At 49.2% G+C, this 25,516-nt stretch overlaps 1 protein-coding gene across 3 annotated transcripts; it reads left to right on the top strand.

The window, feature by feature from the left end:
- Positions 1–6: 6 nt before the first annotated feature.
- POFUT1 (protein O-fucosyltransferase 1) lies at positions 7–24,408 on the top strand. Of its 3 annotated transcripts, none has more exons than XR_003900962.1 (8): positions 7–187; positions 1,832–1,953; positions 6,044–6,226; positions 7,960–8,072; positions 18,036–18,228; positions 20,210–20,452; positions 21,384–21,609; positions 23,149–23,237. XR_003900962.1 is itself a non-coding variant. In XM_029917077.1 (7 exons), the coding sequence occupies exons 1-7, from the start codon at positions 55–57 to the stop codon at positions 23,335–23,337; spliced, it is 1,176 nt and encodes a 391-aa protein (XP_029772937.1). In that variant the 5' UTR covers positions 7–54; the 3' UTR covers positions 23,338–24,408. The 3 variants fall into 3 exon arrangements, 1 of the variants encoding a protein (XP_029772937.1); XR_003900961.1 differs by having other exon boundaries at positions 21,384–21,593; positions 23,149–23,235; XM_029917077.1 differs by lacking the exon at positions 21,384–21,609 and having other exon boundaries at positions 23,149–24,408.
- Positions 24,409–25,516: the final 1,108 nt, after the last annotated feature.

The following is a 25,516-nucleotide window of genomic DNA, read 5'->3' on the forward strand; positions in this document are numbered from 1 at the left end:
CCCTCCTTCTCTCCCCGCCTCCGCGCTACGGCGCGCCCGGGCTCCGGAGCCATCATGGGCGCCGCCGCGTGGGCATCGTCGCCCCTGCTGCTGCGTGTGTCTCTCCTGATGCTGATTCTGCCGCTCCCGGGGCTGCCTGCGGGCTCCTGGGACCCGGCCGGTTACCTGCTCTACTGCCCATGCATGGGTAAGGCCTCCCTAGCCCTCTGCTCAAATGGGGAAACTGAGGCCCAGAGAGGAGAAGGCCCTCCTCTGAGGCACCCAGAGATACTTTGACATGTCCAGGACAGAAACCCAGAGCGGGGAATGGCCAGCTCTTCGCCTCCCTGCCCCAGATGCAGTGGCCCTGAGAGGCCTCGATGTCCAACCTTCCAATTTGGCAGATGAGGAAACTGAGGCCGGAGAGGTGATGTGTCTTGTGCAGGGTCTAAGCCATCCTAGAATACAGTAAATGGAATTTGGTGGGGCAGGACTTCCTATCACTGACTCAACGTTGGCTCTGGACGATGTTTTCATCATTCAGCAAATATTTATAGACCCCTACTCTGTGCCCAGCCCTGTTTTCTGCTTTGGGGATACAGCAGTGATAAGCCAGAAAACCCCATGCCCCTCTAGAACCTTCATTTTTTGCTGGAAAACACAGACAACAAAACACACATGAGAAATAAGTAACTATGCAGAGTACTGTGGAAGAGGATGAACACTGGGAAAATAGAGAAGATTAAGGGCAAATCTGAAAGCTGGCTGAGGGGTGCAATTTAAATGGGGATGGTGGATCGTCATTGTAGAAGTCATTTCTTCTGAAGACCCTGCAGATCTTGATGATTTGGCCTTCTGCCCATCACTACCACCACTCCCTTCTCCCCAGATCCCCCAACTGCAGCCACTCTTTATTCCCTCTCTGTTTCTCACTCATACTCAGGTCCTGAAGCCTGTGCCATTCCCTCTGCCTGGAACACCTTCCTCTTCACCTCTGCCAGATTAACTCCTTCCCATGCTTAGGTCGCATCCTCAGTGTCACCAGAAAGGGCTTCGCTGACCTCAACGCAAATAATCTCCACGTTATTGTCTCTATCACCAAACTTTTCCTTCCTTGAAATCATCAGAATTTGTCACTGTATACATGTTTACATGTTTCATGTCTCTGTAGCTGGACTGTGAGCGCCTCAAAGCCAGAGACCGTATCCTCCTTGCTCAATCCTGTATTCCAGTACCAAACAGAGAGCCTGGCACATTGTGGCCTCTCGGTATTTGTGGAATGAATGAATGCATGAATATCATGCTGGGGACAAGGAAAAGAATCAGACAGAGTCCTGATCCCGGCCCCCAAGGTATTTACAGGCTGAAGACACAGCCAGTCCAAAGGCCAGGAAGTGAGAAAGGACATTTGAGGGAAAGTGAAGGACCGGAAGTAACTCCAGTCTGAGATGGGAGGCAGAGGAAGGGATTGAGGATAGCAGAGGATTGGTGAAAGGCTCTCCGTGAACGAGGCCTTGGAGTTGCCCCTTCATGCACAGATGAGTGGAGATAGAGGTGGAAGGGCAATCCTGGGTGAGAGAGGCACAGGGGCAAAGGCATGGGGCGGGGATGGGAAGGGCAGAGCAGGTTTGGGAACAGCAAGGAACCTAGAAGGTCTGAGGCAGCAGGGTAGGACCTAAGGGCCTTGAGTGTCAGACCCAGGAGTCCAGACCTGGATTCTATGCTCCCAGCTCCCCTGGCTCTCCTTGGTGTCCCAGCCATCCTCACCCCTGGCTCTGTGTCCTTTCCGAACCCTGCACGCCCCATGCCCTCCGTGCCCCAGGCCTCACCTCAACCACCATATACCATTCAGGGCGCTTCGGGAACCAGGCCGATCACTTCTTGGGCTCCCTGGCTTTTGCAAAGCTGTTGAACCGCACCTTGGCTGTACCCCCTTGGATTGAGTACCAGCACCACAAGCCTCCCTTCACCAACGTGAGTACCTCCCACTGACCTTAGCCCTTATCCATCCCACCCCGATCCTGCTTACCTCCTCCTGACCCCAAGGCCTTCTCTGAGCTTTACCTCCCACTCCTCTGAGCCTGCCCTGCTCCCCACCCAGAACTGTCTTTCTTGGCTAACTGGCTAACACTTATCCAGTGCCTCCGGTCTGCCAGGCACTGTTCTGAGCACCGCAGAAGGACTAGCTCTTTTCTCCCTCATTATATTGCCTGTGAGGTTCCCAGAGCTTAGGAAACGTGCCCAAGGCCACTCGGCTTGTAAGTAGTGTAGAGCTGGAACTCAAGCCCATGTCTGTCTGACTCCAGGGCCTGTGATAGGAACCTAAAGTTCTATTCCCACCCCTGGTTGGTCCCACCCTGTGTGCATCCCATTAGTCAAAGGGTGATGGATGCTAGTGTCAGTTTGAAGGAGAAACTGAGGCACAGGTTAATTAATAATCTGTCCAAGGCCACAAACCCAGGCACTCTGGCTCCCCCATCAACAGTGATTCTCAACACCCTCTAATTCCTTGCTTTTTATTTGTGTCTTCCATGGGTCCCATGTCTGTGTTCACACTATGTCCCCAACGTCCTAGCAGTAGGAATTGAATTAATCTAATGAATTGACTTTAAAAGTTTCTAATAGACTTTAAAAAAAACTATATTTAGTATGTACAAAGCACTGTATTTCATTTTTACAGCCTTTTCTCTGAATAGGTTTTTTTTTTTCTCTTGCATGCCTATATTTAGAGAGATTTTTATCAGTAGTTAAAAGCCAGAGTACCTGAGATCATAGTTTGGCTTTTGCCACTTACTGGCTGTGTAGCCTGGACAGAGTACTTGATGTCTTTGTGCCTCAGTTTCCTCATTCATAAAAGAGGCTGGTAGTAATTGTGGCCACCTCCCATAATGAGTGAGTGAGTGTAGCATGCCTTGAACGTTGTGTGCCTCTCTCTTAGAATCAACTAAGTTCATCAGTGCAAAGTACTTAGGACATAGGAAGTCCTCAGTAACTGGGAGCCACTGATGTGCTGATTTTTCACACTCCCTGTTAACAGTTTAAACATTGTCTGTTCATCTCTGCCTGGGTTGTTTTCTTTCTCTGGCCTTGTCTTCTCAGCCAAAAATATTCCCTGCATCTCTACCTCTTGCTTTCTATGGGTTCCTCAACCCGTCTCATTTCTCTCTTCTTCCCCACTGGGGCTGTTCTCCCAGAGGTCACCAAGGACCTCAGAATTGCCAAATCTAGAGGTCATTTCTCACTCTTTCTCTCAGCTCTTCTCCTGGTGACACCTGGGCCCATGAGCTTCTCTGCTTCTGAACATCTCTATGCTCCTGTCTCCTAAAACACAGCCTGTTCCTGCTTTAACCTTGACCTCTCAGCATTTTCCTCTTGGTGTTGTATCAGGGGCTTTTCTCTCTCTACTCACTGTTCAGATGTTGGCGTGTCTCCTCTTTCTGTTTGCTTATTAGCTCTGTGACCTCAGATGAGTTATCTGGATTCTGTCTGCCTGGGTTTCTTCATAAGTAAATTAGAGATAGGTATATTCCTATCTCTTAGGATTAGATGAGCAAGCCCATGAAATGTGATGAGCACACGAAGTCAGCACTCAATATATATTAGTTGCTATTATTACCATCGTTTGCTTTGCTGTGAGTTTCTGTTAAATCTTGTGCCTTTCACTGTTCTCCGTACCTCCCAACTCATCTGTGGCCCAGACCCTCCTCTGATCACAAGCCTGCATTTCTGATTCCTAAGCCCTTGAGTCTACTTCAATGTTGTACAGATATCTGAAACTCACAAAGCTGGAACTGAACTTGACATCTTTCCCTCTCAAACCTTTGTCACTCCTATATCCTCAGCCTTAGTTTATATTACCCCCATTCACCTGGATACCATGCCAGGAACCTAGAAGTCATCCTGAATACCTCCTTTTACCCTCTACTTCATCTTCGTTTACCTCTCCTAACCTGTCCCATGCCCTCCATCTTCACCTGGACTTATGCTCAAAAACATATGTTGACTTACGCTCAAAAATATATGTTAAATGAATACTTGAGCAAATAAAGGGACCACTGCAGTAGCCTCCTTATTCCTCTTCCTCCTCTAATTTTATCCATATGTGCTCTCCTCTGCCACCAGAGTGATCTTTTTAAAAGGCAAATCTCCTATCATTTCTTTCTAAAATCCTTCAGCAAGTCCTTGTTGCTAATGGTTAAGTATCCCGAAGTCTGTTGGAGTGCCACTGGCTTGTGAAGGAGGGGTCCAGTGGTCAGATGAGTTTGGAGAATTCATTCTCAATTCCCCAGCCTCCGAAACTGGAGATTCAAAATACATATTATCTTACTGCAAAGTCCCATAGTAAAGAAGTCAGCTTAACACAGCGTTTTACAGGTCTGTGTAACTCTGGAGACTTTTGATAGGAGAACTCTTTATTCTCCTGAACTAGTAAAACATGCTTGGAAACGCTGAGCTATAGGATAAAGTCTACGTTTTTATTTTATGGTGTTCTAAGAATATTTTTTTAAATACGGAAAAATACAGAGATTAATATAGTCGCCATCCATGTACCTACCACTAGAAGTGAGCATCATCAACATTTTTTTTTTGCTTGATCTTTCTCTTTTCTAATAAAAGAAGTAAAATATTATTACAGATGTAGTTGTTCAAAGATAAAGTCTCACGTGCCTCCGGAGGCTATTCCTGCTCCCTTCTCCCAGTCCCAGAGGCAACCACGGCCATGGATGTAGTGCCTTCAGTGTGACTCCTTCCAAGGTCTTTCTTGTACTTCTGCTGTGGCCCTGAGCATCCTTGGACCCATCTCCTGGTGCAAAGTGGGAGAACTTCTCTATGGAAATTACATAGAGGTGCAAGGAGCATCTTAAAAAAATTTTTTTTAATGTATTTTATTTCCGAAAGACAGAGAGAGAGCACGAGCAGGGTAGGGTCAGAGAGAGAGGGAGACACAGAACCCCAAGCAGGCTCCAGGCTCTGAGCTGTCAGCACAGAGCCCCACGCGGGTCTCGAACCCACAAGATCATGACCTGACCCGAAGTTGGATGCTCAACCGACTGAGCCACCCAGGCGCCCCTCAAGGAGCGTCTTAAATTCTAGTAGATGCCGCAAGATTGCATTCCAAAGTGGTTGTTCCAGAACGTACACTTTGACTACCAGCCAGCTACAACAGTCTCCATTTCCCCACATCCTTTCCAACAACTAAAGTTAAGCTTTTCGGGACTGATCCTGGGTTACTCAGTCATTTGAGCATCTGACTATTGATTTTGGTTCAGGTCATCATCTCACGGTTTAGAATATTGAGCCCCATGTTGGGCTCTGAGCTGATAGCATGGAGCCTGCTTGGGATTCTCTCTCTTCCTCCCTCCTTCCCCCGTCCCTCTCTCTCTCCCTCCCCCCCCTAAAATGTAATAAACAGGAAAAAAATTTTAATAAAGTTATGCTTTTTTTTAATGTTTATTTATTTTTGAGAGAGAGAGCGAGCGAGCGCACGAGCTGGGGAGGGGCAGAGAGAGAGGGAGACACAGAATCCGAAGCGGGCTCCAGGCTCTGAGCTGTCAGCAGAGCTCAACGCAGAGCTCGAACTCACAAACTGTGACACCTGAGCTGAAGTCAGATGCTAAACCAACTTAGCCACTCAAGAGCCCCTAACGTTAAGCTTTTAAATCTTTGCTGGTCTAATGAGTGAGAATTAGTCTTGTCATAATTGCAATTTTTTTTTAATTACTAGTGAGTTTGTACATCTTTAGAGCGTATTGACTATGTGAGTTTTCTTTGCTGTGAGTTGTTCACTCCTTTGCTCACGTTTTCTCTTATAGCGTATGTCTTTTTTCATCTAGAACAGCAAGCATTTTTGAACACGAGGGATGTTACTATTTCTTTGTAAGTTTGCAGATAAATTCTCCCAGCCTTTTTTCATTCTAAGTTTGGTGTCCTTTTCTAAACGTTTTTCATTGGCTTACAGTCTGAGTTATTGGGGCTAGGAGTGCATCCTCTTAATATATGTCTGTAAAAGAGCCAGTAGGATACTGAAGAGGGACCTTTGCCTCTCCTCCACCTTTTCCTGTAGCTCCACGTGTCCTACCAGAAGTACTTCAAGCTGGAGCCCCTCCAGGCCTACCATCGGGTCATCAGCCTGGAGGACTTTATGGAGAAGCTGGCGCCCACTCATTGGCCCCCTGAGCAGCGGGTGGCATACTGCTTTGAGGTGGCAGCACAGCGAAGCCCTGATAAGAAGACCTGTCCCATGAAGGTGGGTCTGGGGGACCTGAAGGCCCCTGAGACACTGTGATGGCAATATCTGGGAGATGACACTAGACGGGCTTAGGGTAGAAAGATGGAGATTTAAGTCCTATTTGTGACATTTGTCAGCAGTGTCACTTTGGGCAGAGTGCCATCATTCCTTTGAGCCTTTACTCTACCAGCAAGATAAAGACACCAATCCCTGCTCTGTCACGCTCATAAATGTCATGAGGGTCAGGTATAAGAGTGCTTGTAAGGTGTAATGTGCCACATCAGTAATCATAACTAATACTCATATGGCACTTACTACATGCCAGGTATCATGCTTAGAGCTTTATGCATGCTGACTTCAGACTGCTCTACGAGGGAAGTACTATTAATATCCCCATTTTATAGAGAGGACATGAGTACAACACAGAGAGGTTCATTATTTTCCCCAGGGTCACATAGCAAACAAGTGATGGACCCGGGAATCAACCAAGGTAATTTGGCTCCATTGTCCACCCTCTTAACTTGTATAATTTCCTACCTTCCAGCAGGTAAATAAGCTGTCATATTTTATCAGGAGAAATTTGTAATTTTCTGGCACTTTGGGAATAAGACAATCTCCAATATGTCTTTTCAGTGCTTATGCTAAAGTCTGGGGAGGGTGGTTGGAGGAGCCATGAAATTTGAGAAAGGAGACTTAGCTCACAGCCCCGACACTGCCCCTCACTTGGTATGTGACCTTGGGCAGGTGTCTTACCCTGTCTAGGCCCTGGTTTCCATCCTGAAAATAAGGGCATTGCAGGGTACCTACATGGCTCAGTCAGTTAAGCTTGATTTCACCTCAGGACATGATCTCACACCTGGTTTGTGAGATTGGGCCCCATGTCTGGCTCAGCTTTGGCAGTGCGGAGTCTACTTGGGATTCTCTCTCCCTTTCCCTCTGCCCCACCTTCTCGCTCCCTCTTTCTTAAAATAGGTAAGTAAACAAAAAGAAAAGAAGAAGGGCATTGTATTGGCTGGTTTTAAAAGTTTCTAGAAGGAGTATTACTCCTTCTATGGCAATGAGAAAGAATGAAATCTGGCCATTTGTAGGAAAGTGGATGGACCTTGAGGGTGTCAGGCTAAGCGAAATAAGCCAGGCAGAGAAGGACAGATACCATATGTTTGCACTCATAGGTCTAACAGGAAAACAGGAGAAACGTAATGGAGGACCAGGGGGAGGGGAAGAGGGAAAGAGAGTTGGGGAGAGAGAGGGATGCAAAACTAGAGAGACTATTGAATACTGAAAATGAACTGAGGGTTGAAGGGGAAGGGGGAGAGGGAAAAGAAGGTAATGGAGGAGGGCACTTATGGGGAAGAGCACTGGGTGTTGTATGGAAACCAATTTGACAATAAACTATTTAAAGAAAAAGTTTCTAGAAGCTCTAGTCCGAGATCCAAGGCCCAAATCCAAGGTTCACTCCCTCCCCACTTCCCCCGCCAATGCTGCAGGGTTAATGGGACATGGCTTGTAAAGTTAGAAAGACTCCTTTAGACACCATGGTGAACATTCCCTGCTGGAAACCCGGCTGGAGGCCACGCTGCTCTCCTCAGTCTCTGACCCAGGATTAACAAAGTAACATTCCTATTGGGCCATCCTATGAGGTATTTCAACCTGAGTCCAGTCCATCAGGGTTCCCCCACCCACAGTTCCTTGGCCCCATCCCCAAAGGGCCTTCCCTCCTCAGTAAGCTTTTGATCGCTCTCTTTCTGCAGGAAGGAAATCCCTTTGGTCCATTTTGGGATCAGTTTCATGTGAGTTTCAACAAGTCCGAGCTTTTTTCGGGCATTTCCTTCAGCGCCTCCTACAAAGACCAGTGGATCCAGAGGTACTTGGAGGGCGGGCAGTGTTGTTGGGTTCAAGGGAGGAGCCTGGGGCCCTTGAACATTCACAGCGCCTTCCTGACCCTCTCCCCCTCCACCACACCCTGATGTATGAGACCAAAGGTGCGGCCGGCCATTCTATCTGTTGAACTTGGGATTCTGTGTGATCTGTTCCCATCTCAGCGCCTGACACGGTGGGACATTGACCTGCCACAAGGTTGAGCAAGACTTTTATCGGCCGATAAAGGATGTCATAAAAAGAATATTGTGCAGTCACATGGGTCTCGATTTCCTCCTCGAGGCGTGAGAATCACTCCCCTCTTACCTTCCTCCTCGCAAGGTGAAAATTGGACGCAGCGTCTAGAGAAAAGCAGCTTCAGGTGCAGACTGAGAAATGATGTCATCCTGATAATAATTGGATGTACTTTATTAATTGGGCTCCAGTAGGCCCTGTTTAAAAAAAAAATAGGTTAGCAGGGCATAGGCGCAGGCTGTGAAATATTTATAGAGCGTCTGTCATGTATGAGACATAGTGCTCAAAGGCCAGAGGTGATACATAAAAATGAAGAAGGCCCAGCCTCAGCCCTCAGGGAGCCACCGGCTTGTTCTAATGATGATAACTATCAGAGTGCGCTTGCCTTGGTGCTATAGTGTGGCAAGAATGAACGTGGGCTCGAAAGTCAGACGGGTTAGGAGCTATGGCGGACATAAGAATTCACACAGGGTCACAGCACTCAGCATTCAGTAGACCAAGGACAGACTGGTATAGAAAAAATCATGGTAAGTCAGACCTGGGCTCTGATTCGGCCCTGCCTCTTCCTCAGGCAACCCTGAGCGGCCTCTCCCACTGTCGGGCCGGATGGAAGGAGCACTAAGGCATAGAGCACATGGCACATAGTAGGGAGCCAACCGATGTGAGCTGTTGCCATGATTATTCACATGCTTTATTTCATACAAGCCTTTGAGAAACTTCATGACGTGGGTATTGTGATCAGTTTCCATTTGACAGGTGAGGAAACCGCTCAGTGAAGTACAGTAACTTGCCCAGGGTAACTCAGCTGGCGAGGGGGCAGCTGCAGTCCAAATGCAACTCTTTAATAGATAATAAAGTGACTGTTTATTTAGTGCCTACTGTGTACCGAACGCTGTTTCAAGTTTTCATTTCACTACCTAAGTCTTCTGAGGTTGTAACTCATTTGGTGCCTCCGCAAGTCTGTACGACTGGCATTACTGTCTCTGTGCCAGACACATAAGGAGATTGAAGCAGAGGCGTGAAATCATGTGCTCAAGGTCACGCGGCCCGAAGTGGCAAAGCTAGGATTTGAACCCAGGCAGTCTGATTCCAGAGCACTCATTCTTAACCGCTGTGGAGAAAACAGCTGCGCTGGAACAGCTGCCTGTTCCCATTCGGGACTTCTGTGCCCATGCAGGACTACTGAGGACCTGCACTCATGGCGGGTCCCACTCCTCCGTCATGGTTGGTCTTGGGACATTCCCATTTGACCACCTACCTGCTTCTCCCTATTCAGTTCTGAGTGACCTGGACCTCTTGCCAGGAGGTAGATCTGCCCTCCAAGGATGGAGGTTTTTCTCCTATTGACAGAGTGCCAGGAAAAAAAATGTACAACACCAGCTCTAAAAGCAGCTCCAAAAGCAGATTCCAGAAAGCCAGAAATATCACACCAGCCTGGTTAGAAGAGAAGGTGGTGCTGCGTGGACGTGTCAGTCAGGGAATGTTGCCGAAGCGCTTGCTCAGTGTCTCACCATCTTGTTTGAGTTCACTGAGTTGTAGGAGTTGCGTGAGGACTTGGGAACGCTTGTGCCAGATTCTTGGGAAAGAAAGGCTGGTAGGAAAGATGATTCCTGGAGGCAGTTTGAGAGTTAGAGCCACCTGGGCAGCTGCGTGCCTTCCATCCCTCCCTTCCTTCTTTCCACACATATTTAAGAAGCACCTCCCAGGTGTCAAGTACTGGTCTGGACACTGAGATATTGGCAGGAATGAGCCAGATAAGGTCCCTGCCCTGATGGAGCCGAGTCTAATGGGAGAGGCGACGAATAAGCTTTTACAGAAGAAATTCCAGAAGACGTAGTACTAGGAAAGACATAAACAGAGGATGTGTGTGTGACCTGGTCTCAGTCAGTGCAGGTGCTGTAACAAAATAGCACAGACTAGGAGCTTAAACAGCAGGTGTTGGTTTCTCATGGTTCTGTAGGCTGGGAAGTCCGAGACCAGGGTGCCCGTATGCTTGGCCTCTGGTGAGAGGCTCTTGGGTTGGGTTCCAATGATCTTCCTGGCTTACTGCCTTTCTGCTGAGTCCTTACACATTGGGATGAGAACAGGCTCACTTTATAAGGCACTAATCTCATCCCGGGGGCTCTACCCTTATGACCTCTACTAACCTTAATGGCCTCCCAAATGCCCTACTTCCGAGTATTATCACAGCGGGGGTTGGGACCTCAACTATGGATTTGGGGGGACACAAGCATTCCATGAGAGACCTGCAGAAAAGGCCATCCGTGGAAAAAGCTGGAGAGAAAGGTGGTCCTTCATGGAGACATGGAGAGCAGAGGCTCTGAGGCAGGAACAGGCTTAGGCCCAAGGGGCAGACAGAAGACCCGTGCGGCTGGTCTGGAGTAGTGAGGAGGAGACGGGAGACGGTGCTGTTGTCTTTTGCTGACTAATAAACCCCTCCAAAGCTTAGTGGTCCGACAGCGGTGTGTGAATTATTCCTCAGAGTTCCGTGGGTTCACTGGGCTCGGTGAGGCAGCTCTTTTGGTCTTTGGTTTGCCATGTTCTCTATAGAATCCCAACTGTACCAAGTTTCGATCCATGTTAACCATTGAATTTCTTGGTGTAAGTATCCTTTAGAACACCCACCACAGATTTGGTGGGGAGCATTTAAATTTTTTTAATAAAGAAGAAAATTAAATTTACTCATAATCCACCACCCCTCCAAAAAACACTCTGCATTTTGATGTGTGTACTTCCATTCTCCAGATGCTTACTTTAAATGTTTTTTTTTTCTTTTTGAGAGAGAGAGAGTGTGTGGAGGAGGGGCAGAGAGAGAGGGAGACAGAGAATCCCAAGCAGGCTCTATGCCATCAGCACCAAGCTTGAACTCTCGAACCACAAGATCACAAACTGAGCCAAAGTTAGATGCTTAACCGACTGAGGGCCCCCCCCCCCCCCGGTGCTCCTCTGGATACTTTTATACACATCTACTTTCCTATGCAGATTAACTTGAAATGAAATCACTGCATATGGTTTGTAATTGAGTATTCTCTAACTATCGTTTCTGAAGAGTAATTGACATCAGTATTTGCCAGGTTAGTAAATATTGCTGGCGGAATTAGTTCTCAACATAAAAACGTGAGATTTCAAACAATGGTTACTGTGGTGTGTGTTTGTATTTATGCCACTGGAGTATGTGTGTGTCATTTATTCATTTACCATTGTAACCCCTTTTTTAAGTGTTCAGTTCAGTAGCATTTAGTCCAGTGAAATGTGCGACCACCACCACTGTCCATCTCCAGAACGTCCTCATCAACCCAGACAGAACCTCTGTACCATTAAATAGCCATTCCCCATTCTTCCACACCTCCACCCCAACCCTCTATTCAATTTTCCTGTCTGAATTTTCCTGTCCTACGTTTCATGTAAGTGAGATTATATGATATTTGTTTTTCTGCGTCTGGCTTATTTCACGTGGCATAATGTCTTCAGGTCTCATCTGTGCTGTAGTTTATATCAGTATTTTAGTCCTTTGAAGACCGAATAGTTTATTGTATGTACAAACCACATTTTGTTTATCCACTCATCTGGTGATAGACCCTGGGGTTAGCTGGGTACGTCTTGCTTTTGGTCAGCTGTCAGCTGAGCCTGGAGCCTGAAAGCGCAGCCAGACTGTGTGTCCACGAGGCCTCGCTCATGACTAGCAGGAGGTAACGCTGGCCGTCACCTGGGAGCTCCACGGGGGTAGTTGGTTGGTGTGAGTACACTTGACCTCTCCATGCGACTTGGGCTTGCGACAGCGTATCAGCCAGGCTGTGAGGGTGCATCCAAGGGAATGGATGTTTCAAGAGGTGGGAGGTAGAAGCTGCTGGCCCCGAACACCTGGGCGTGGTGACCCGGACAGGGTCGCTTCTGCTCCATGCTGTCGGGAGGAGACATAGAGCCCACCCAGTGAAAGGCAATTGGAAGAACTGATCTGCCACACAGACGAGGAGATTGGAGAAGCGGGCAGGGGTCAAACTGTGCAGGGCTTTGCAGGCCCTGCTGAAGGGGTCTGATAAGAAGCCCGAGTGTCTTGTAGGGGTGAGCTGGAGAGTATATATATTTTAAACATTTTGTAAAACAGCGGACACTTGCTCGCTATAGAAAGTTGTCCGCTGGGGCCGGGGGTATGAGTGTAGGGAGAATGGCATTGGAAAGGGTCAGGCTCTTCCTTGACTCACTGTGTGAGTAGGCAAATTGCTTCCCTTCTCCGGCCAGTGTTCCAACTATAAAATGAAGGGGGGGAGCAAGTCCGTGGCTTCCATACTGTTCCTCAGAATTTTTAAGTGCCTATAGTGCCACAGGGCTGGCAGTGCAGACCCGGCTTGGAGGGACTAGTAATTCTTGCATCTCGTTGGCTAGTTCCTAGACACATGGCCTCTCCCTAGCTGCAGGAAGGGCAGAGCCGTCTCTGTACTTGGGGCTGCCACGTGTGCAGCTGAAGCTCGGGGTCTAGGAGAAGGGGATAAGAAGTGTGTCTTCCCCCCTAGGTGATTTCCGAGAATCCTTCGAGCTCTCCTGCTTCCGAGTCTGAGTCTCCTAGTGGCGGTTTAATTCAACAGACATTTATTGCACGTCTGCTGTGGGAAGACTGCACTGTCATGGTGAACCATTCTCGTGGCATGAAGGTGACTGTATTGGGGACTCTTAGGAAATTGTGGCCACCACCACCACTACCACCGTCATTGGCATATTGCAGGAAACCACCGCGACTTTTCAGAAATTCAACTTTATATTCAAGAGATTTGGCCACGTTGATCATGCTAGCTTCTCTTGAAATTTTCCATTTTGCACGAATAAACACAACAGCTGTGGGGGCACGCCCCTTTCTTTACACCCAACCCTAACACCTCGTTCTGCAAGCACCTCCCAGCCCTCCAAGGCCAGTCGCCACTCCCAGGCTCAGCTCCCTCGGGAGGGCTGCCTGCCCCACTCCCCCTTGCTGCCTTCTGCACGCTGCGGTGCTCCACGTCGTCTTCCCTGCTGGCACGTCAGCCCTTGCTGCTCTTATTTCCTCCCAGGCTGCAGCCTTCCTGAGAGGCCCTAGATGGGTAACATGTAATTGGCAGGTCCAGGACCTGAAGGATGAGGAGCCGGCCATGCAAAGAGCAGGAGAGAAAGATAGTCCTTCAAGACAGGGACATTGAGGACTGCCTCGTCATGTCCCTGCGTCCTCTGCACTCAGCATGGTCCTCACCCACTGTCCCACGGATGTGATCTGGGCCCGTAACATACAGAAACCCCGGCCTGATGGGGGATCTCGGTAGAGTAGAGTGGGAGTGGGGGTGGAGAACCCCAGGGGTTTACCACGCCCAGTGACAAGAGCATATGCCTGTTCAGCTGGACTGTGACCGGGCTGAGGGCCTGAGGTAGGGCACTGAGGGCAGGTGGGGCTGTCAAGCTTTCTTCCCAAACAAACACCCCTTACGCCCCCTTTCTTTCCAAACAACACTTTCCTCCCTCCTTGGGAATAAATAAGCATATCCCTCTTGGTGCTTGGCTGGTCAGAGCTGGTGTCCCAGCGGTGCAGCCATGTGCCAGTCCAGTTCTAGGGAGAGGGGAGGGACGCTCCAAATCCAGAAATCACCAAGGGTCAACTGCAGGCTCTCTCCAAGAGGGCGGAGCGAGCACAGATCTGGATTTATCCAAGCAGTCCAACCCCGCTGCGAGATCACAAACTTTGGCTTTCCTTTTGAAATCGTGGCTGAGGGCCTGGCAGTGGTAGCTGTTCAGCTCATACTTCTTTTTCCTCTGACCCCTGACAGCCTGACCTGGTCTTTCTGGTAAGACCCTTGAATTCTTCGCATCCACTCATTCATTCATGCTAAAGGTATTGACCGTGCTAGGGGTTGGTGATCAGAAACAAGGCCCAGACCCGGCCTTTGAGGGGCTTGTTGATAGCACTGGGGGAGCTAAGAGTGAGGTGCATAATTAACACAGTTTCTGGGGGCACCTTAGTGGCTCAGTCAGTTAAGTGTCCAGCTCTCGGTTTTGACTTGTCATGATCTCACGGCCCACATTGGGCTCTGTGCTGATGGCATGGAATCTGCTTGGGATTCTCTCTCTTTCTCTCTCTCTCTCTCTCTCTCTCTCTCTCTCTCTCTGCCTCTCTCCTTCTTCCTCTCCCTCTCCCTCTCTCACAATAAACATTTAAGGGGCATCTGGGTGGCTTAGTCAGTTAATTGTCCGATTCTTGGTTTTGGCTCAGGTCATGATCTCCTGGTTTGTGAGTCAAACCCCACATCAGCTTCCATACCAACAACTCAGAACCTGCTTGGTATTCTCTCTTTCCCTCTCTCTTTGCCCCTCCCCTACTTGCATTCTGTCTCTCTCTCTAAATAAATAAGCTTAAAAAAAAAACGGGCAAGCCCCACATCAAGCCATCAGCACAGAGTCTGCTTCAGATCTTTTGTCCCCCTTTTTCTGCCCCTCCCCTGTTCATACACGCTTGCGCGCGCTCTCTCTCACTCTCTCAAAAATAAACATAAAAAAAAAACCAACAACAACACAGGTTCTAGAGCAGACTGCCTGGACTGAAGTCCCAGCTCCACCAGTTCCCAGCTGTGTGACCATGGGCCTGTTACTTAACCTTTCTGTGCCTCAATTTCCTCATCTGTAAAAAGAATAACAATAGTGCTTACTTACTTCACAGGGCTCTTGTGGAATCAAGTGAGTTCGTACATGGAGAACAATTAGAACATTGCCTGTCACATAATAAGGCTTGACAAATGAGTCACATGCATGTATGTATAAAATTATTCTTAAAGAGCCAGGATGTCAGAAAACACTTGATGATTGCTTCCTTGGCATAGGCCCTAGACCAGTGTGTGTGGGACTCATGGTGAGCAAGACTGGCTGGGCCCCGTCCCTTGTGGGCTGACGTGCCAGCAGGGAAGACGACGTGGAGCACCGCAGCGTGCAGAAGGCAGCAAGGGGGGAGTGGGGCAGGCAGCCCTCCCGTGGGAGCTGAGCCTGGGAGTGGCGACTGGCCTTGGAGGTGCTTGCAGAACGAGCTGGTTAGGGTTGGGTGTAAAGAAAGGGGCGTGCCCACCACAGCTGTTGTGTTTATTCGTGCAAAATGGAAAATTTCAAGAGAAGCTAGCACGATCAACGTGGCCAAATCTCTCGAACATAAAGTTGAATTTCTGAAAAGCCGCGGTGGGTTTCACACAATGTGGCGACAATGATGGTGACAGAATTTCCTAAGAACTTTCTATACGCTGAGTATTGTTCTAAATGCTTTGCTTATATTAATCTGTTTAATCTTCTCAAGAGTACTATGACTTAGGAGCTATTTTTAGCCCTGTTCTACTGATAAGGGAACTGGTGTACAGAATGGGTAAGTCACCTGCCTACGTTAGTAGGTGGCATAGTCAACATTAGAACAAGGCTGTCTGGCTCAGCAGCCTGTGCCTTTACGATTACACTGTGTAAAAAGCACACAAAATAATACCTTTTTGTATAAATAGTACAAGTGTAGTCATGCATCAAACCACAGTATCTTCTGGGAAGAGGAAGTAAAGGAGGGAAAGAGGTGACAGGATAGACCTTTTATTTTGGTGTTTCTTGTTTTAAAAAAGATCTGAAACAGCAAAGTATTCACATCTGCTAATTTGGGTCGTGTGTATGTGGGTTGTAAAATTAGTCTCTGTGTTTTCCTGTATGCTTTGAAATATTTAATAATTTTTCATTGAAATTTTTGTAGAGGTAATTATAGAGTCACGTGTTGTAAGAAATAATACAAAGACAAGAAACCGACAACAACAAAAAAGAAAGACCACAGAGAGGTCCTAGATCCGTCTGTACCCCGTTCCCCTAGTGCCGTGTACGGTGGTGTAGTGTCACAACCAGGATGACGACTTTGACACAGCCCCACCCACTGCATCCAGGTTTTCCTAATTTTACTTGTACTTGCTTCTGTGCGTGTGTGTTTGTGTGTTTGTGTGCACGTTTAGGTCTGTTCAGTTTTCCACAAGTTTTCCACATATGTGTGTCTACCACCACAGTCAAAACACCCGAATGCGGGGGCGCCTGGGTGGCTCAGTTGGTTGAGCGTCCAGCTTCGGCTCAGGTCATGATCTCGCAGTTCGTGGGTTCGAGCCCCGCATCGGGCTCTGTGCTGACAGCTAGCTCAGAGCCTGGAGCCTGCTTCGGATTCTGTCTCCCTCTCTCTCTCTGACCCTCCCCTGCTCACGCTGTCTCTCTCTGTCTCTCAAAAATAAATTTTAAAAAACATTTTAAAAAAAATTTTAAATAATCGAATGGTTCTAACTTCACAAGGATCCTCTGTGGTCAGTTTATAACTGCATCCATGTCCCTGAACCCCTCCCCCCACACACGTGCACACACACCCCAACTCCTAGGAATCACTAATCTCTTCTCCACTTCTGTTCTCTTTCCGTGTTGTCATTTCAAAAATGTTATATAAACGTGGTCACACGGTATGTAAGATTGAGGGCTTGGCTTTTCCCACGCTGCATAATTCCCTTGAGGTCCATCCCAAATTGTTGCCCGTCTCAGTAGTTTGTTCCTTAGTATTGCCGGGTCACGTCCCGTGGTGGGCTATCCCACCCTTGTTGGATGTTAGAGTTTATTCCTGTTTGGGGCCAACAGGAATAAAGCTGCTGTGGATATTTCATGTGCTGGTCCAAGTGGGAATACAGGTTTTCCTTTCTTTGGGATAAATGCCCAAGAGTACAGTTGCTGGGGATTATGGTAATACGTGTCTGGTTTTATAAGAAACTGCCAGACTGTTTTCCAGAGTGGCTGTGCCTATTTCACAATTTTAAGAAAAGGGTTTTGGCTGACAGAGGAAAGGCCATCCAGGTCGAGGCAAGAAACAGAGAGAGATGAGCCAGAAAGTGCATTGAGGCTTGTGGAGCAGCAGGATGTTTCGTGTTGCCAGGACAGACTCTGGGTTTTGCTGTGGAGGGAAAGCTGGTTCGCTCCTCACTCATTCAGTCAACAAACACTTACTGAGCTCTTCCATGTGCCAGATGCCATCCGGCACATGGAGGCTCTGTTTTCCAAAGCCCGTGTCTAGCAGACAAGACAAGGTGAAATAATTACAAGGTACATAGTCTACAGGGGGGAAGGAGAGCCTTTGGGAGGGTGTGAGGTGGGCATCTGCAGACACCCGCTGCTTCCCGTGAAGGCAGGGATGCACCTGTCTCGTCCCCTGCCCCCCGGGCCTTGGCACACAGTAGGCAGTCAACAAATACGTGTGAAAGGTGGAGCGAATGCTCTCACGCAGTGTACACGTTCCCTGTGAGCGTGTCCTGTCCAAGCCCTCTGTAAGCGGCTGCGTGTCCCAGTCGCGCCGTGTGGGTAAAAGGGCAGAGGCGCGGTCCAGACACCCCACCCTGGAGTGAATTACCACACCATAGATTGGAAGCCAGCATGACATTCAAAAGGTTGGAATGCTCTACTGTAAATTTTTAATTGTTAAACAAGCAAGGAGGGTTGTAAATTCTGTGCGGCGGGACAGTATTGCATATTGTGCCTGTTGTCACCACCACAGTTTCTTATCAGCCCGTTGGGGTTTCACAGCCTCTCGTGCTTCTTGCATGTTAGAGGGGCCCCTCCGCAGGGTCTCTGGGGCATGGTGCAATACTGTCCTCTTTCCTGTGGGGGTGGCGGCCGGGCTCTCTGTGCGTCCTCCATCTGACTTCCCCTCATTCCGTCTCATGTCTAGATTTTCTCCAAAGGAACATCCAGTGCTCGCCCTCCCAGGGGCCCCGGCCCAGTTCCCCGTCCTGGAGGAGCACAGGCCGCTCCAAAAGTATATGGTGTGGTCAGACGAGATGGTAAAGACCGGAGAGGCCCACATCCGCGCCCATCTCATCCGGCCCTATGTGGGCATTCACCTGCGCATTGGCTCCGACTGGGTAATTTCCCCTTCCTCTCCTGGCTGGCTAGCTGGCACGTGTCGCTGACGAGGGCCATGCCTGTGCGTGTTGAGCCCTGAACCCAGTGTGCCGAGTCCCAGCCAGGGCAGAGAGGCCTCACTCAGCCAAGACCATGGCGCGGTGCTCCCTCAGAAATGCGGCTCCACGGTGCTTGCTTGCCAACCTTTATTTTAACAGTTGCCTTTTTGGTCTTTATTTTGCAGATGGATAAATAAACATCAGGCTAGACTCCCAAGTCAGGCAGTAAGCCAGAGAGAGACCCGAAGCTCAGCGTTTAGCCAGTAGACTCTTTGTTGAAAAACAAGCTCTGGAGATTGGGTGGGGCTCCCAAGAAATGAAGATGTCATCCTCCAAATTCGGAGGCTGCTTAAATGTGCAGAAGCCTCATCAGGTCATCTTCTGTGTGAAAATAACAGAGCAATGTAGACAGTCTCCTTAATTTACACAAGAAGATATATGAATGTATGTATATGTATGTTAGAAATGTTCATTATGGAAGACTTGAAAATAAGGACAAGGATAGAAATTAGATCAAAATTCACTCAGAGTCCATTAAGTAAGTACAGGTGACCCTTGAACAACAGGTTTGAACTGCACAGGCCCACTGAAATGCTGATTTCTTACAGCGCAGTGCTGTACCTGTGTTTTCTCTTTTTTACAACTTTCTTAGTAACTTTTTCTTATTTCTAGCTTTGTTTAATATAATACAGCGTGTGCTACAGATAGCATACAAAATATGAGTTCATTGACTATGTTATCAATAAGGCTTCCGGTCTACAATAGGCTATTAGTAGTTAAGTTTCGGGGAAGTAAAAAATTATATGCAGGTTTTTGACAAAAGTTATATGCATGGGGTGGGGGTGGTGTCCCTAAGCCCTGTGTTGTTCAAGGGTCAACAGTAGTCACACATCTGTGCCCTTGACTCCCCTTCCGCCCTCCTTCCACAAAGAAAAGGAGCCAGGCTCAGAGTATCTTGGCCCAGAATATCTTGTGAATGATTTCAGCCAAACCTTTAGGAAGCAGCTTCCATCTGTATGTGCTTAGAACATAAAAGGATATAAGATGCCATTTTTTTACTTTTTTTTTTTTTATATGTATTTATTTTTTTGAGAGGCCAAGAGAGACAGAGTACAGATGGGAGAGGGGCAGGGAGAAAAGGAGACACAGAATCCAAAGCAGGCTCCAGGCTCTGAGCAAGCTGTCAGCACAGAACCTCAAATCGTGAGATCATGACCTGAGCCGAAGTTGGACGCTAACCAACTGAGCCACCCAGGCGCCCCGAAGCCATTTTTTATAAAGCTAGCATAGCACTAAAGCAAACTCAGATAAGGCCCATTCAGAAGAGTAGGTAGAGCCCATTCTCACAAACCTAGATGCCCAAATTCTAAGTAGAATATGATCAAGTAAACGCCAGTAACATATTAAAGAGCATATAACACAAGTAAACTTTATCCTAGGAATGTAATTCACTATATTAGCACCCAAAGAGGAAAAATCATATAATCATCTCAATAGAGGCCAAGAAAGTGTTTGATAAAAGTCAACACTCATTCATGATTTAAAAGAAAAGAAAGGAAAAGAAAAACCTCTTAACCAACCGGGAAAGAAAGGACCCACCTTAACTTGATAAAGGCTATCTCTCCGAAACCCACAGCAAACATGTCCTTCATGGGAGCTATCAGAAGTGTTCCCACTGAAGTCAGAAATCAGATAAGGCTGCCCATTATCACCCCCACGGTTCACAATTCTACTGGAGTTCCCAGATAATATAGTAAGGCTAAAAGTTTGTAACAAGGCAGTAACCGCTGTTAACTGTTTGATGCATTTCCCTCTTCCCTCGGTGCTCTTTTGAAAAAAACACAGCTCAGCTTCTGTCCAGCCTTTCTCCACTTAGTGGCTCCTGCCCCTGGGGTCCCGGGCCAGTTGTGGTCTTTAACCCTGTCCCCCTTCAACACTGCAGAAAAACGCCTGCACCATGCTGAAGGACGGGACCGCGGGCTCCCACTTCATGGCCTCCCCGCAGTGTGTGGGCTACAGCCGCAGCACGGCGGCCCCCCTCACCGTGACCATGTGCCTCCCTGACCTGAAGGAGATCCGACGGGCCGTGGAGCTGTGGGTGGAAACGCTGAACGCCCGGTCGGTCTACATTGCCACGGATTCTGAGAACTACGTGCCCGAGATCCAAGAGCTCTTCAAAGGGAAGGTGTGTGTGGGCCCAGTGGGGGTGCAGTGGGAAGGGAATCAAGGAAAACTCCAGGGTGGTCCACCGCTCCCCTCCCTCTACGTGTTTCCCGTCCTCCTGACACTTCGGCATTTCTGCTCCGGTTCCTATCCTTTCCTCAAACCCTCGGCTCAAATGCCATGTCACCTCTCCAGTTTCCACGCACTCTTGTAGCTAATGTGTCCCTACTGGAGCTGTCACAGTATGTCATCACAGCTGCTCTCCAGGCACTGTGTGAGACCAGAAACACATCCCACTTCTTCCCAACTGCTGTGGATCCGAAGCTGAGTCCCTGTTCTCTTCCTCAGCGTGTAGAGAGGCCTTGCCGTCACCACTGTCTAGGTCAGTGCCTAACACTGTAGATGCTCGGTGGCTGTTGAATAAAGGCTTGACGCGCGGGCCCTGGGGAGAAGTCCAGGTAATAGAGAGATTAAGACTGGACTCTGGAGCCGGAGACCTCTGCTCCTCACTCTGCAGTCTTGCGCAAGTTACTTTAGTTCTCTGTACTTCTGTTTCGTTTTCTGTAAAATGGGACTGAGAGAAGTCCTATCTCGTGGGTGATTGTGAAGATCAGATATGAAGAAACTAAAACTGCTCCAGTACAAAACAAGTGCTCACTAGAACTAGCCACCACTGATAGTAGGCGTCGGGGGTTGATGAATAAAGGGAATGCTCTTTTGTACTTCGTAAATGCTTAAGGAAGCCCTGAATGGTAAATACTCAGTGTGTGACTAAAGACTCGGGTGTAGTTGGTGCTCTGGCAGTGGAGAGCAGGTAAGAAGTATCCGTAAAATGAATGAATTAATACTAAGCATTCAATAAGGCCCTGACCACCTGCACAGACCTTAAAAGGTCTGCTCTCTAACAGTGGGGGCCCTTGGCTTTATGTGAGGGGCTCCCTTCTCTCTTTTAGCCCCGACACCGGCTGGAGGCCCTGACTTGCAGAGAAGGTGCCAAGTCAGCACATCCTGGCCTCCTCCCACCCACCGCTTTCCAGACGACCATCGGAGCTGGGAGACCTTGGGGCTCCTCTGACTCAGCCCCTGCATGTTGTAGCTGAGGAAACCAAAGTCCCAAGAAGGGATAGAATTTACCCAGGAGGTCTCAGAGCTAACGATAGTGGGTATGATGCGGAGTGGGTAAGTTTCAGGGTGTGGGTGGAATTATTCGGGGATTTTGGCCATGATTATGCTAGTATTATTTCTTTGCTACCCTCCAAATAGCAAAATGATGATTTTTGTTAGATCAGAAATCTCTGTGTGACAGCAAAGCACTTTCAACCCCAGCTCTGCCCACACCTCTGGGCTAAGTTGAAGCATTTGGAGAGTCCCAGGGAGTTTTTTTGTGAGTTTTTAGAGTTGGTAATACTTGTTACACATTAAGTCTCTTGCCATTTTCTATTTCCTGTTCATGTGCTACTGTTCTTGCCCTTGCCTACTCCTCAACCCCTTCATCCATGGGCTCAGGGCCCACCCTTGCTCTTCCGTTAGGCTGGGCCGCTGCTGAGTTGAGGATGCCGATGAATAAGATGTGGTGCTGCCCTCCAAGACTCCCAGTGAGGAAAAGAGACTTAGCACAGAACTCTAATACGTGCTGCAAGAGAGGCAGGGGCTCATTCATTCATGTGTCCAGTCAGCAGGTGCTAATTGAGGCAGGCCCCAGCCAGCAGTGACAAGAAGACCACCACAGCCCCAGCCCCATCAAGTGCAGGAGACTGATATTAATCAGAGTGAAAACTACAAACTGAGATGTGGGCTCCAAAGTAAAGGAATGTGGTTCTGTGAGAGTGTAGAGCGGAGGACCCTGGCCTAGACTAGGGCCCACAGAGGTGAGACAGGAGCTGCAGACTGAAGGTCAAGTAAGAAGGAAGCAGACAAAAAGATGAATGCCTCAACCAGAGGGAGAGGGCATGCAAAGGTCCTGAGGTAGGAGGGGCCTGGTGGATAGTGGCTGGAGCTTGACGGGTGATGGGGGAAAATAGCGGTGGAGAGGTGGCTTGGACAGAGCCTTATCGGCCATTTTCACGATTTTTCATTTTCATCTGAAGAGCAGGAGGGTGCCATTTAAGGGTGTTCAGCTTGGGGTAGAGGGAGAGACAGAAAAAGTTTTTCCAGCTGCTCTGTGGTGAACAGACAGAGACAGTGAGGGGACCCATGAGGAGGTAAGAGATTGTGGTGGCTGGGCCCCCGGAGTGGTGATCCACCAAGAGAAGGGGTCACTTTGGGGGAATATCTCGGGTACAGATGGAACAAGACTCTGGGGCTCAGAGGCATCCAGGCAGCAGAACAGGATGGGTGGAGCCCCGTTTGATCAGCTCACAGTGTGATGGGGAGAGCCACACCTGCCGGGCTAGGGCTTCCTGAGAATGGTGGAACTTGAGCTGGGCCTCGCACTGAGTAGGAAGAAGACACTCCAGGCAGAGGGAACCACGCTAGTGAAGGCATAGAGGGTGAACGATGCTGTGTTTGCAGCTGAGGCTGGCGTGGGGGAAGGGTGTGCCACGTGGGGGTGTGCTGAGACAGCGTCTGGGCGACACTGCTGGCGGAATGCCCGACCCCACGTCTGAATCCTCTCTGTACCCCCTTTGGTGTCTGTCACTCCTGCGTAGGGGAAGGAAGAAGGCCGGGGGTGTGGCTGCAGCCGCCCTTGTGAAGAACGCTCTGCCCTTCCTCCTGCAGGTCAAGGTGGTGAGCCTGCAGCCCGAAGTGGCCCAGATCGACCTGTACATCCTCGGCCAAGCCGACCATTTTATTGGCAACTGCGTCTCCTCCTTCACTGCCTTTGTGAAGCGGGAACGGGACCTCCAGGGGAAGCGGTCCTCTTTCTTCGGCATGGACCAGCCCCCACAGCTGCGGGATGAGTTCTGATCCTGGCTGGAGCATGCCGCCAGTCTGAGCTGGTCTCGCTTTCCGGGCCTGACAGCCAGCCATGCTCCCAAGGCTGGCAAGCTCTTCCCCCTCGCCAGAGACAGAAGAGCACCAGGGGCCTCTGGAGGAGGAGGACTCCATCTCCCAGGGCACAGGGCTCTCGGGCTCCTGGGGCCAGAGCATCTCCACTCCCTGTGTGCCTCCTGCTATTTCTCCTGGGCATTCTCACACTGGCAGGGCGGCCCAGCCTCCATGTTTTGGCTGCCCTGCTCTGAGCAGCCTAGGGGGCTGAACTCTATTCAGTGACTTTTTTTTATAGAGAGACAGAGATACTTACAATTTTGATATGAGGTCATGACTACCCTAGAACTCTCCTTCATTTGTAAAAATCAGTGAAATTCATTGCCGTAGGTATCTAAAGTGACCTTGAATGAGGATGAGGCCGGGGATGGAGTGGATGTATTGACTCCTTTCCCAGCTGACCCCTAACGTAGCCCTTAGACGGGGCCAGAGCCAGCCCCAGGGCCTGGCCAGAGCCCTCATCAGCCCCTCTTCTGAGGCCGTTTCCAGGGTTTGGGGCGCGAGCCCTCGTCTCCATCCAAAACACTGTGCAAACGGAAGTCGTGAATCATGATGCCGTGCACTGCTGGAGACACTGAGCGCTGCCCACACAGCACGTTCCAAGCAAGCAGCACCTGCCAGACCATCATGCTGTTGCCCCCAAGAGTGTGCTGGTGCTTGGTGGCCTGCCTCAAACCTGGCTCCATAGAGACCTTGGAGCGTGTCCGCCCAGCCTACCTCCTGCGGTTAGGGCTCTCAGGCCAGATTTTCACCAGGGAGTGTTTGCTAAGCCTCTGACTGGATAGGAGACGCCCCTGACGCAGAAGCCATCAGACTCCCAGTTTGCCCTTCCTGTCCAAGGAAATCTCTGACAACCCCATGAGATTTAAAGTATTACATCATGCGGTTTTGTTTTTTTTTAAATTCTCAAATGCTACAGTTGTGATCATCATGACTCCTAAGATTCTGTGATGTTTTGGCCTCGTGGTCCAAAAATTCACGTTGACCTCCTGCTGGTGTCTTCCCTGCCGTGTGACTTCCCTTGGCCTTCAGTCCTGGGAGGGTGGAGGAGACTCTGATGAGGGCCCGGCCCAGAGCTCCGTGCAGGGCTTCTCCCTTAAATCACCTTTGGGAAGAAACATTGTCATTGTCAAGGCCACAGGTTGCAGAGCAGCGAGGATCTCTGACACCAAAAGGTGGCATTTGCTGCTTCAACCTGCCCAACTCAAAGCAGAGAAACGAGAGAAAGGGCTTTTGTGTTTTCCCTCCTGGGAAACGTGAGATGTTCTAAATCCTGGGTGGACCCTGAGAGACGGCTTGTCTGTCCAGACTTGTCCCCAAGCTTCACTCAGAGGTGGCAGGAGCCCATGCAGGCCCGCCACCATGGGGTCGCTGGCGAGGTGCGGCTCACTGACGGCGTGGCGTGCTGAATTCTTTCGCCATTCACAGCCTTACACTAGGCACACGCTCCAGATTCTGGGGCCCCTCGGGGCCACCAGGGTCACTGCTTAGCATCAGCAGTGGTAGCAGCAGGTGTTTCTGGATGAGAAGATGCCAGCATTGTAGGCAGATTCAGTCGTGTTCCACCGGCGAGCACTCTATTCCTCTTTGACCCAGTTGCTTCACCTGTAAGAATGGTGATAAAACCCGACAAGGTTGTGGAAAGCCTCAAATCCGATAAAGCTTGTATAAGAGGATGTTGTAAACTAGAAAGAACCGAAGGCACGTATGTGGCTGCTGATTAATTTGACGGCCTGTTGTTGCAAGCTACTCTGTGCCAAGCACTGTGTTTGTAAAGTGCTTGGTGGGAATTTAGTCTCTACTCCCCAGCCCTAGAACATAGGAACTGTTCATATCCTTCTCTTGCTGCACAGGGAAAAATTAACACTCAAAAAAGTCTCATAATTTTCTTGAGGCTGTATAGCTGGTGGTGTTAAGCCAGGATCTGCCCTCCCAAAGCAATTACCATTCACCACACAGCCCGTGCTGCCGCCAGTTCACAGGATGCACTTTATGCAGTGTGTGGGGGCTCAGATGGGAGAGTGATCAGCCACTTTAGTTCCCACTGGGCTCCTGCTATGGGTCTGTCACGGCCAGGAGGTTTGGGGGAGGGAGAGAT

This window comes from Suricata suricatta, chromosome 12 (genome assembly GCF_006229205.1).
Source record: "Suricata suricatta isolate VVHF042 chromosome 12, meerkat_22Aug2017_6uvM2_HiC, whole genome shotgun sequence".
NCBI classification, from domain to species: Eukaryota; Metazoa; Chordata; class Mammalia; order Carnivora; family Herpestidae; genus Suricata; species Suricata suricatta.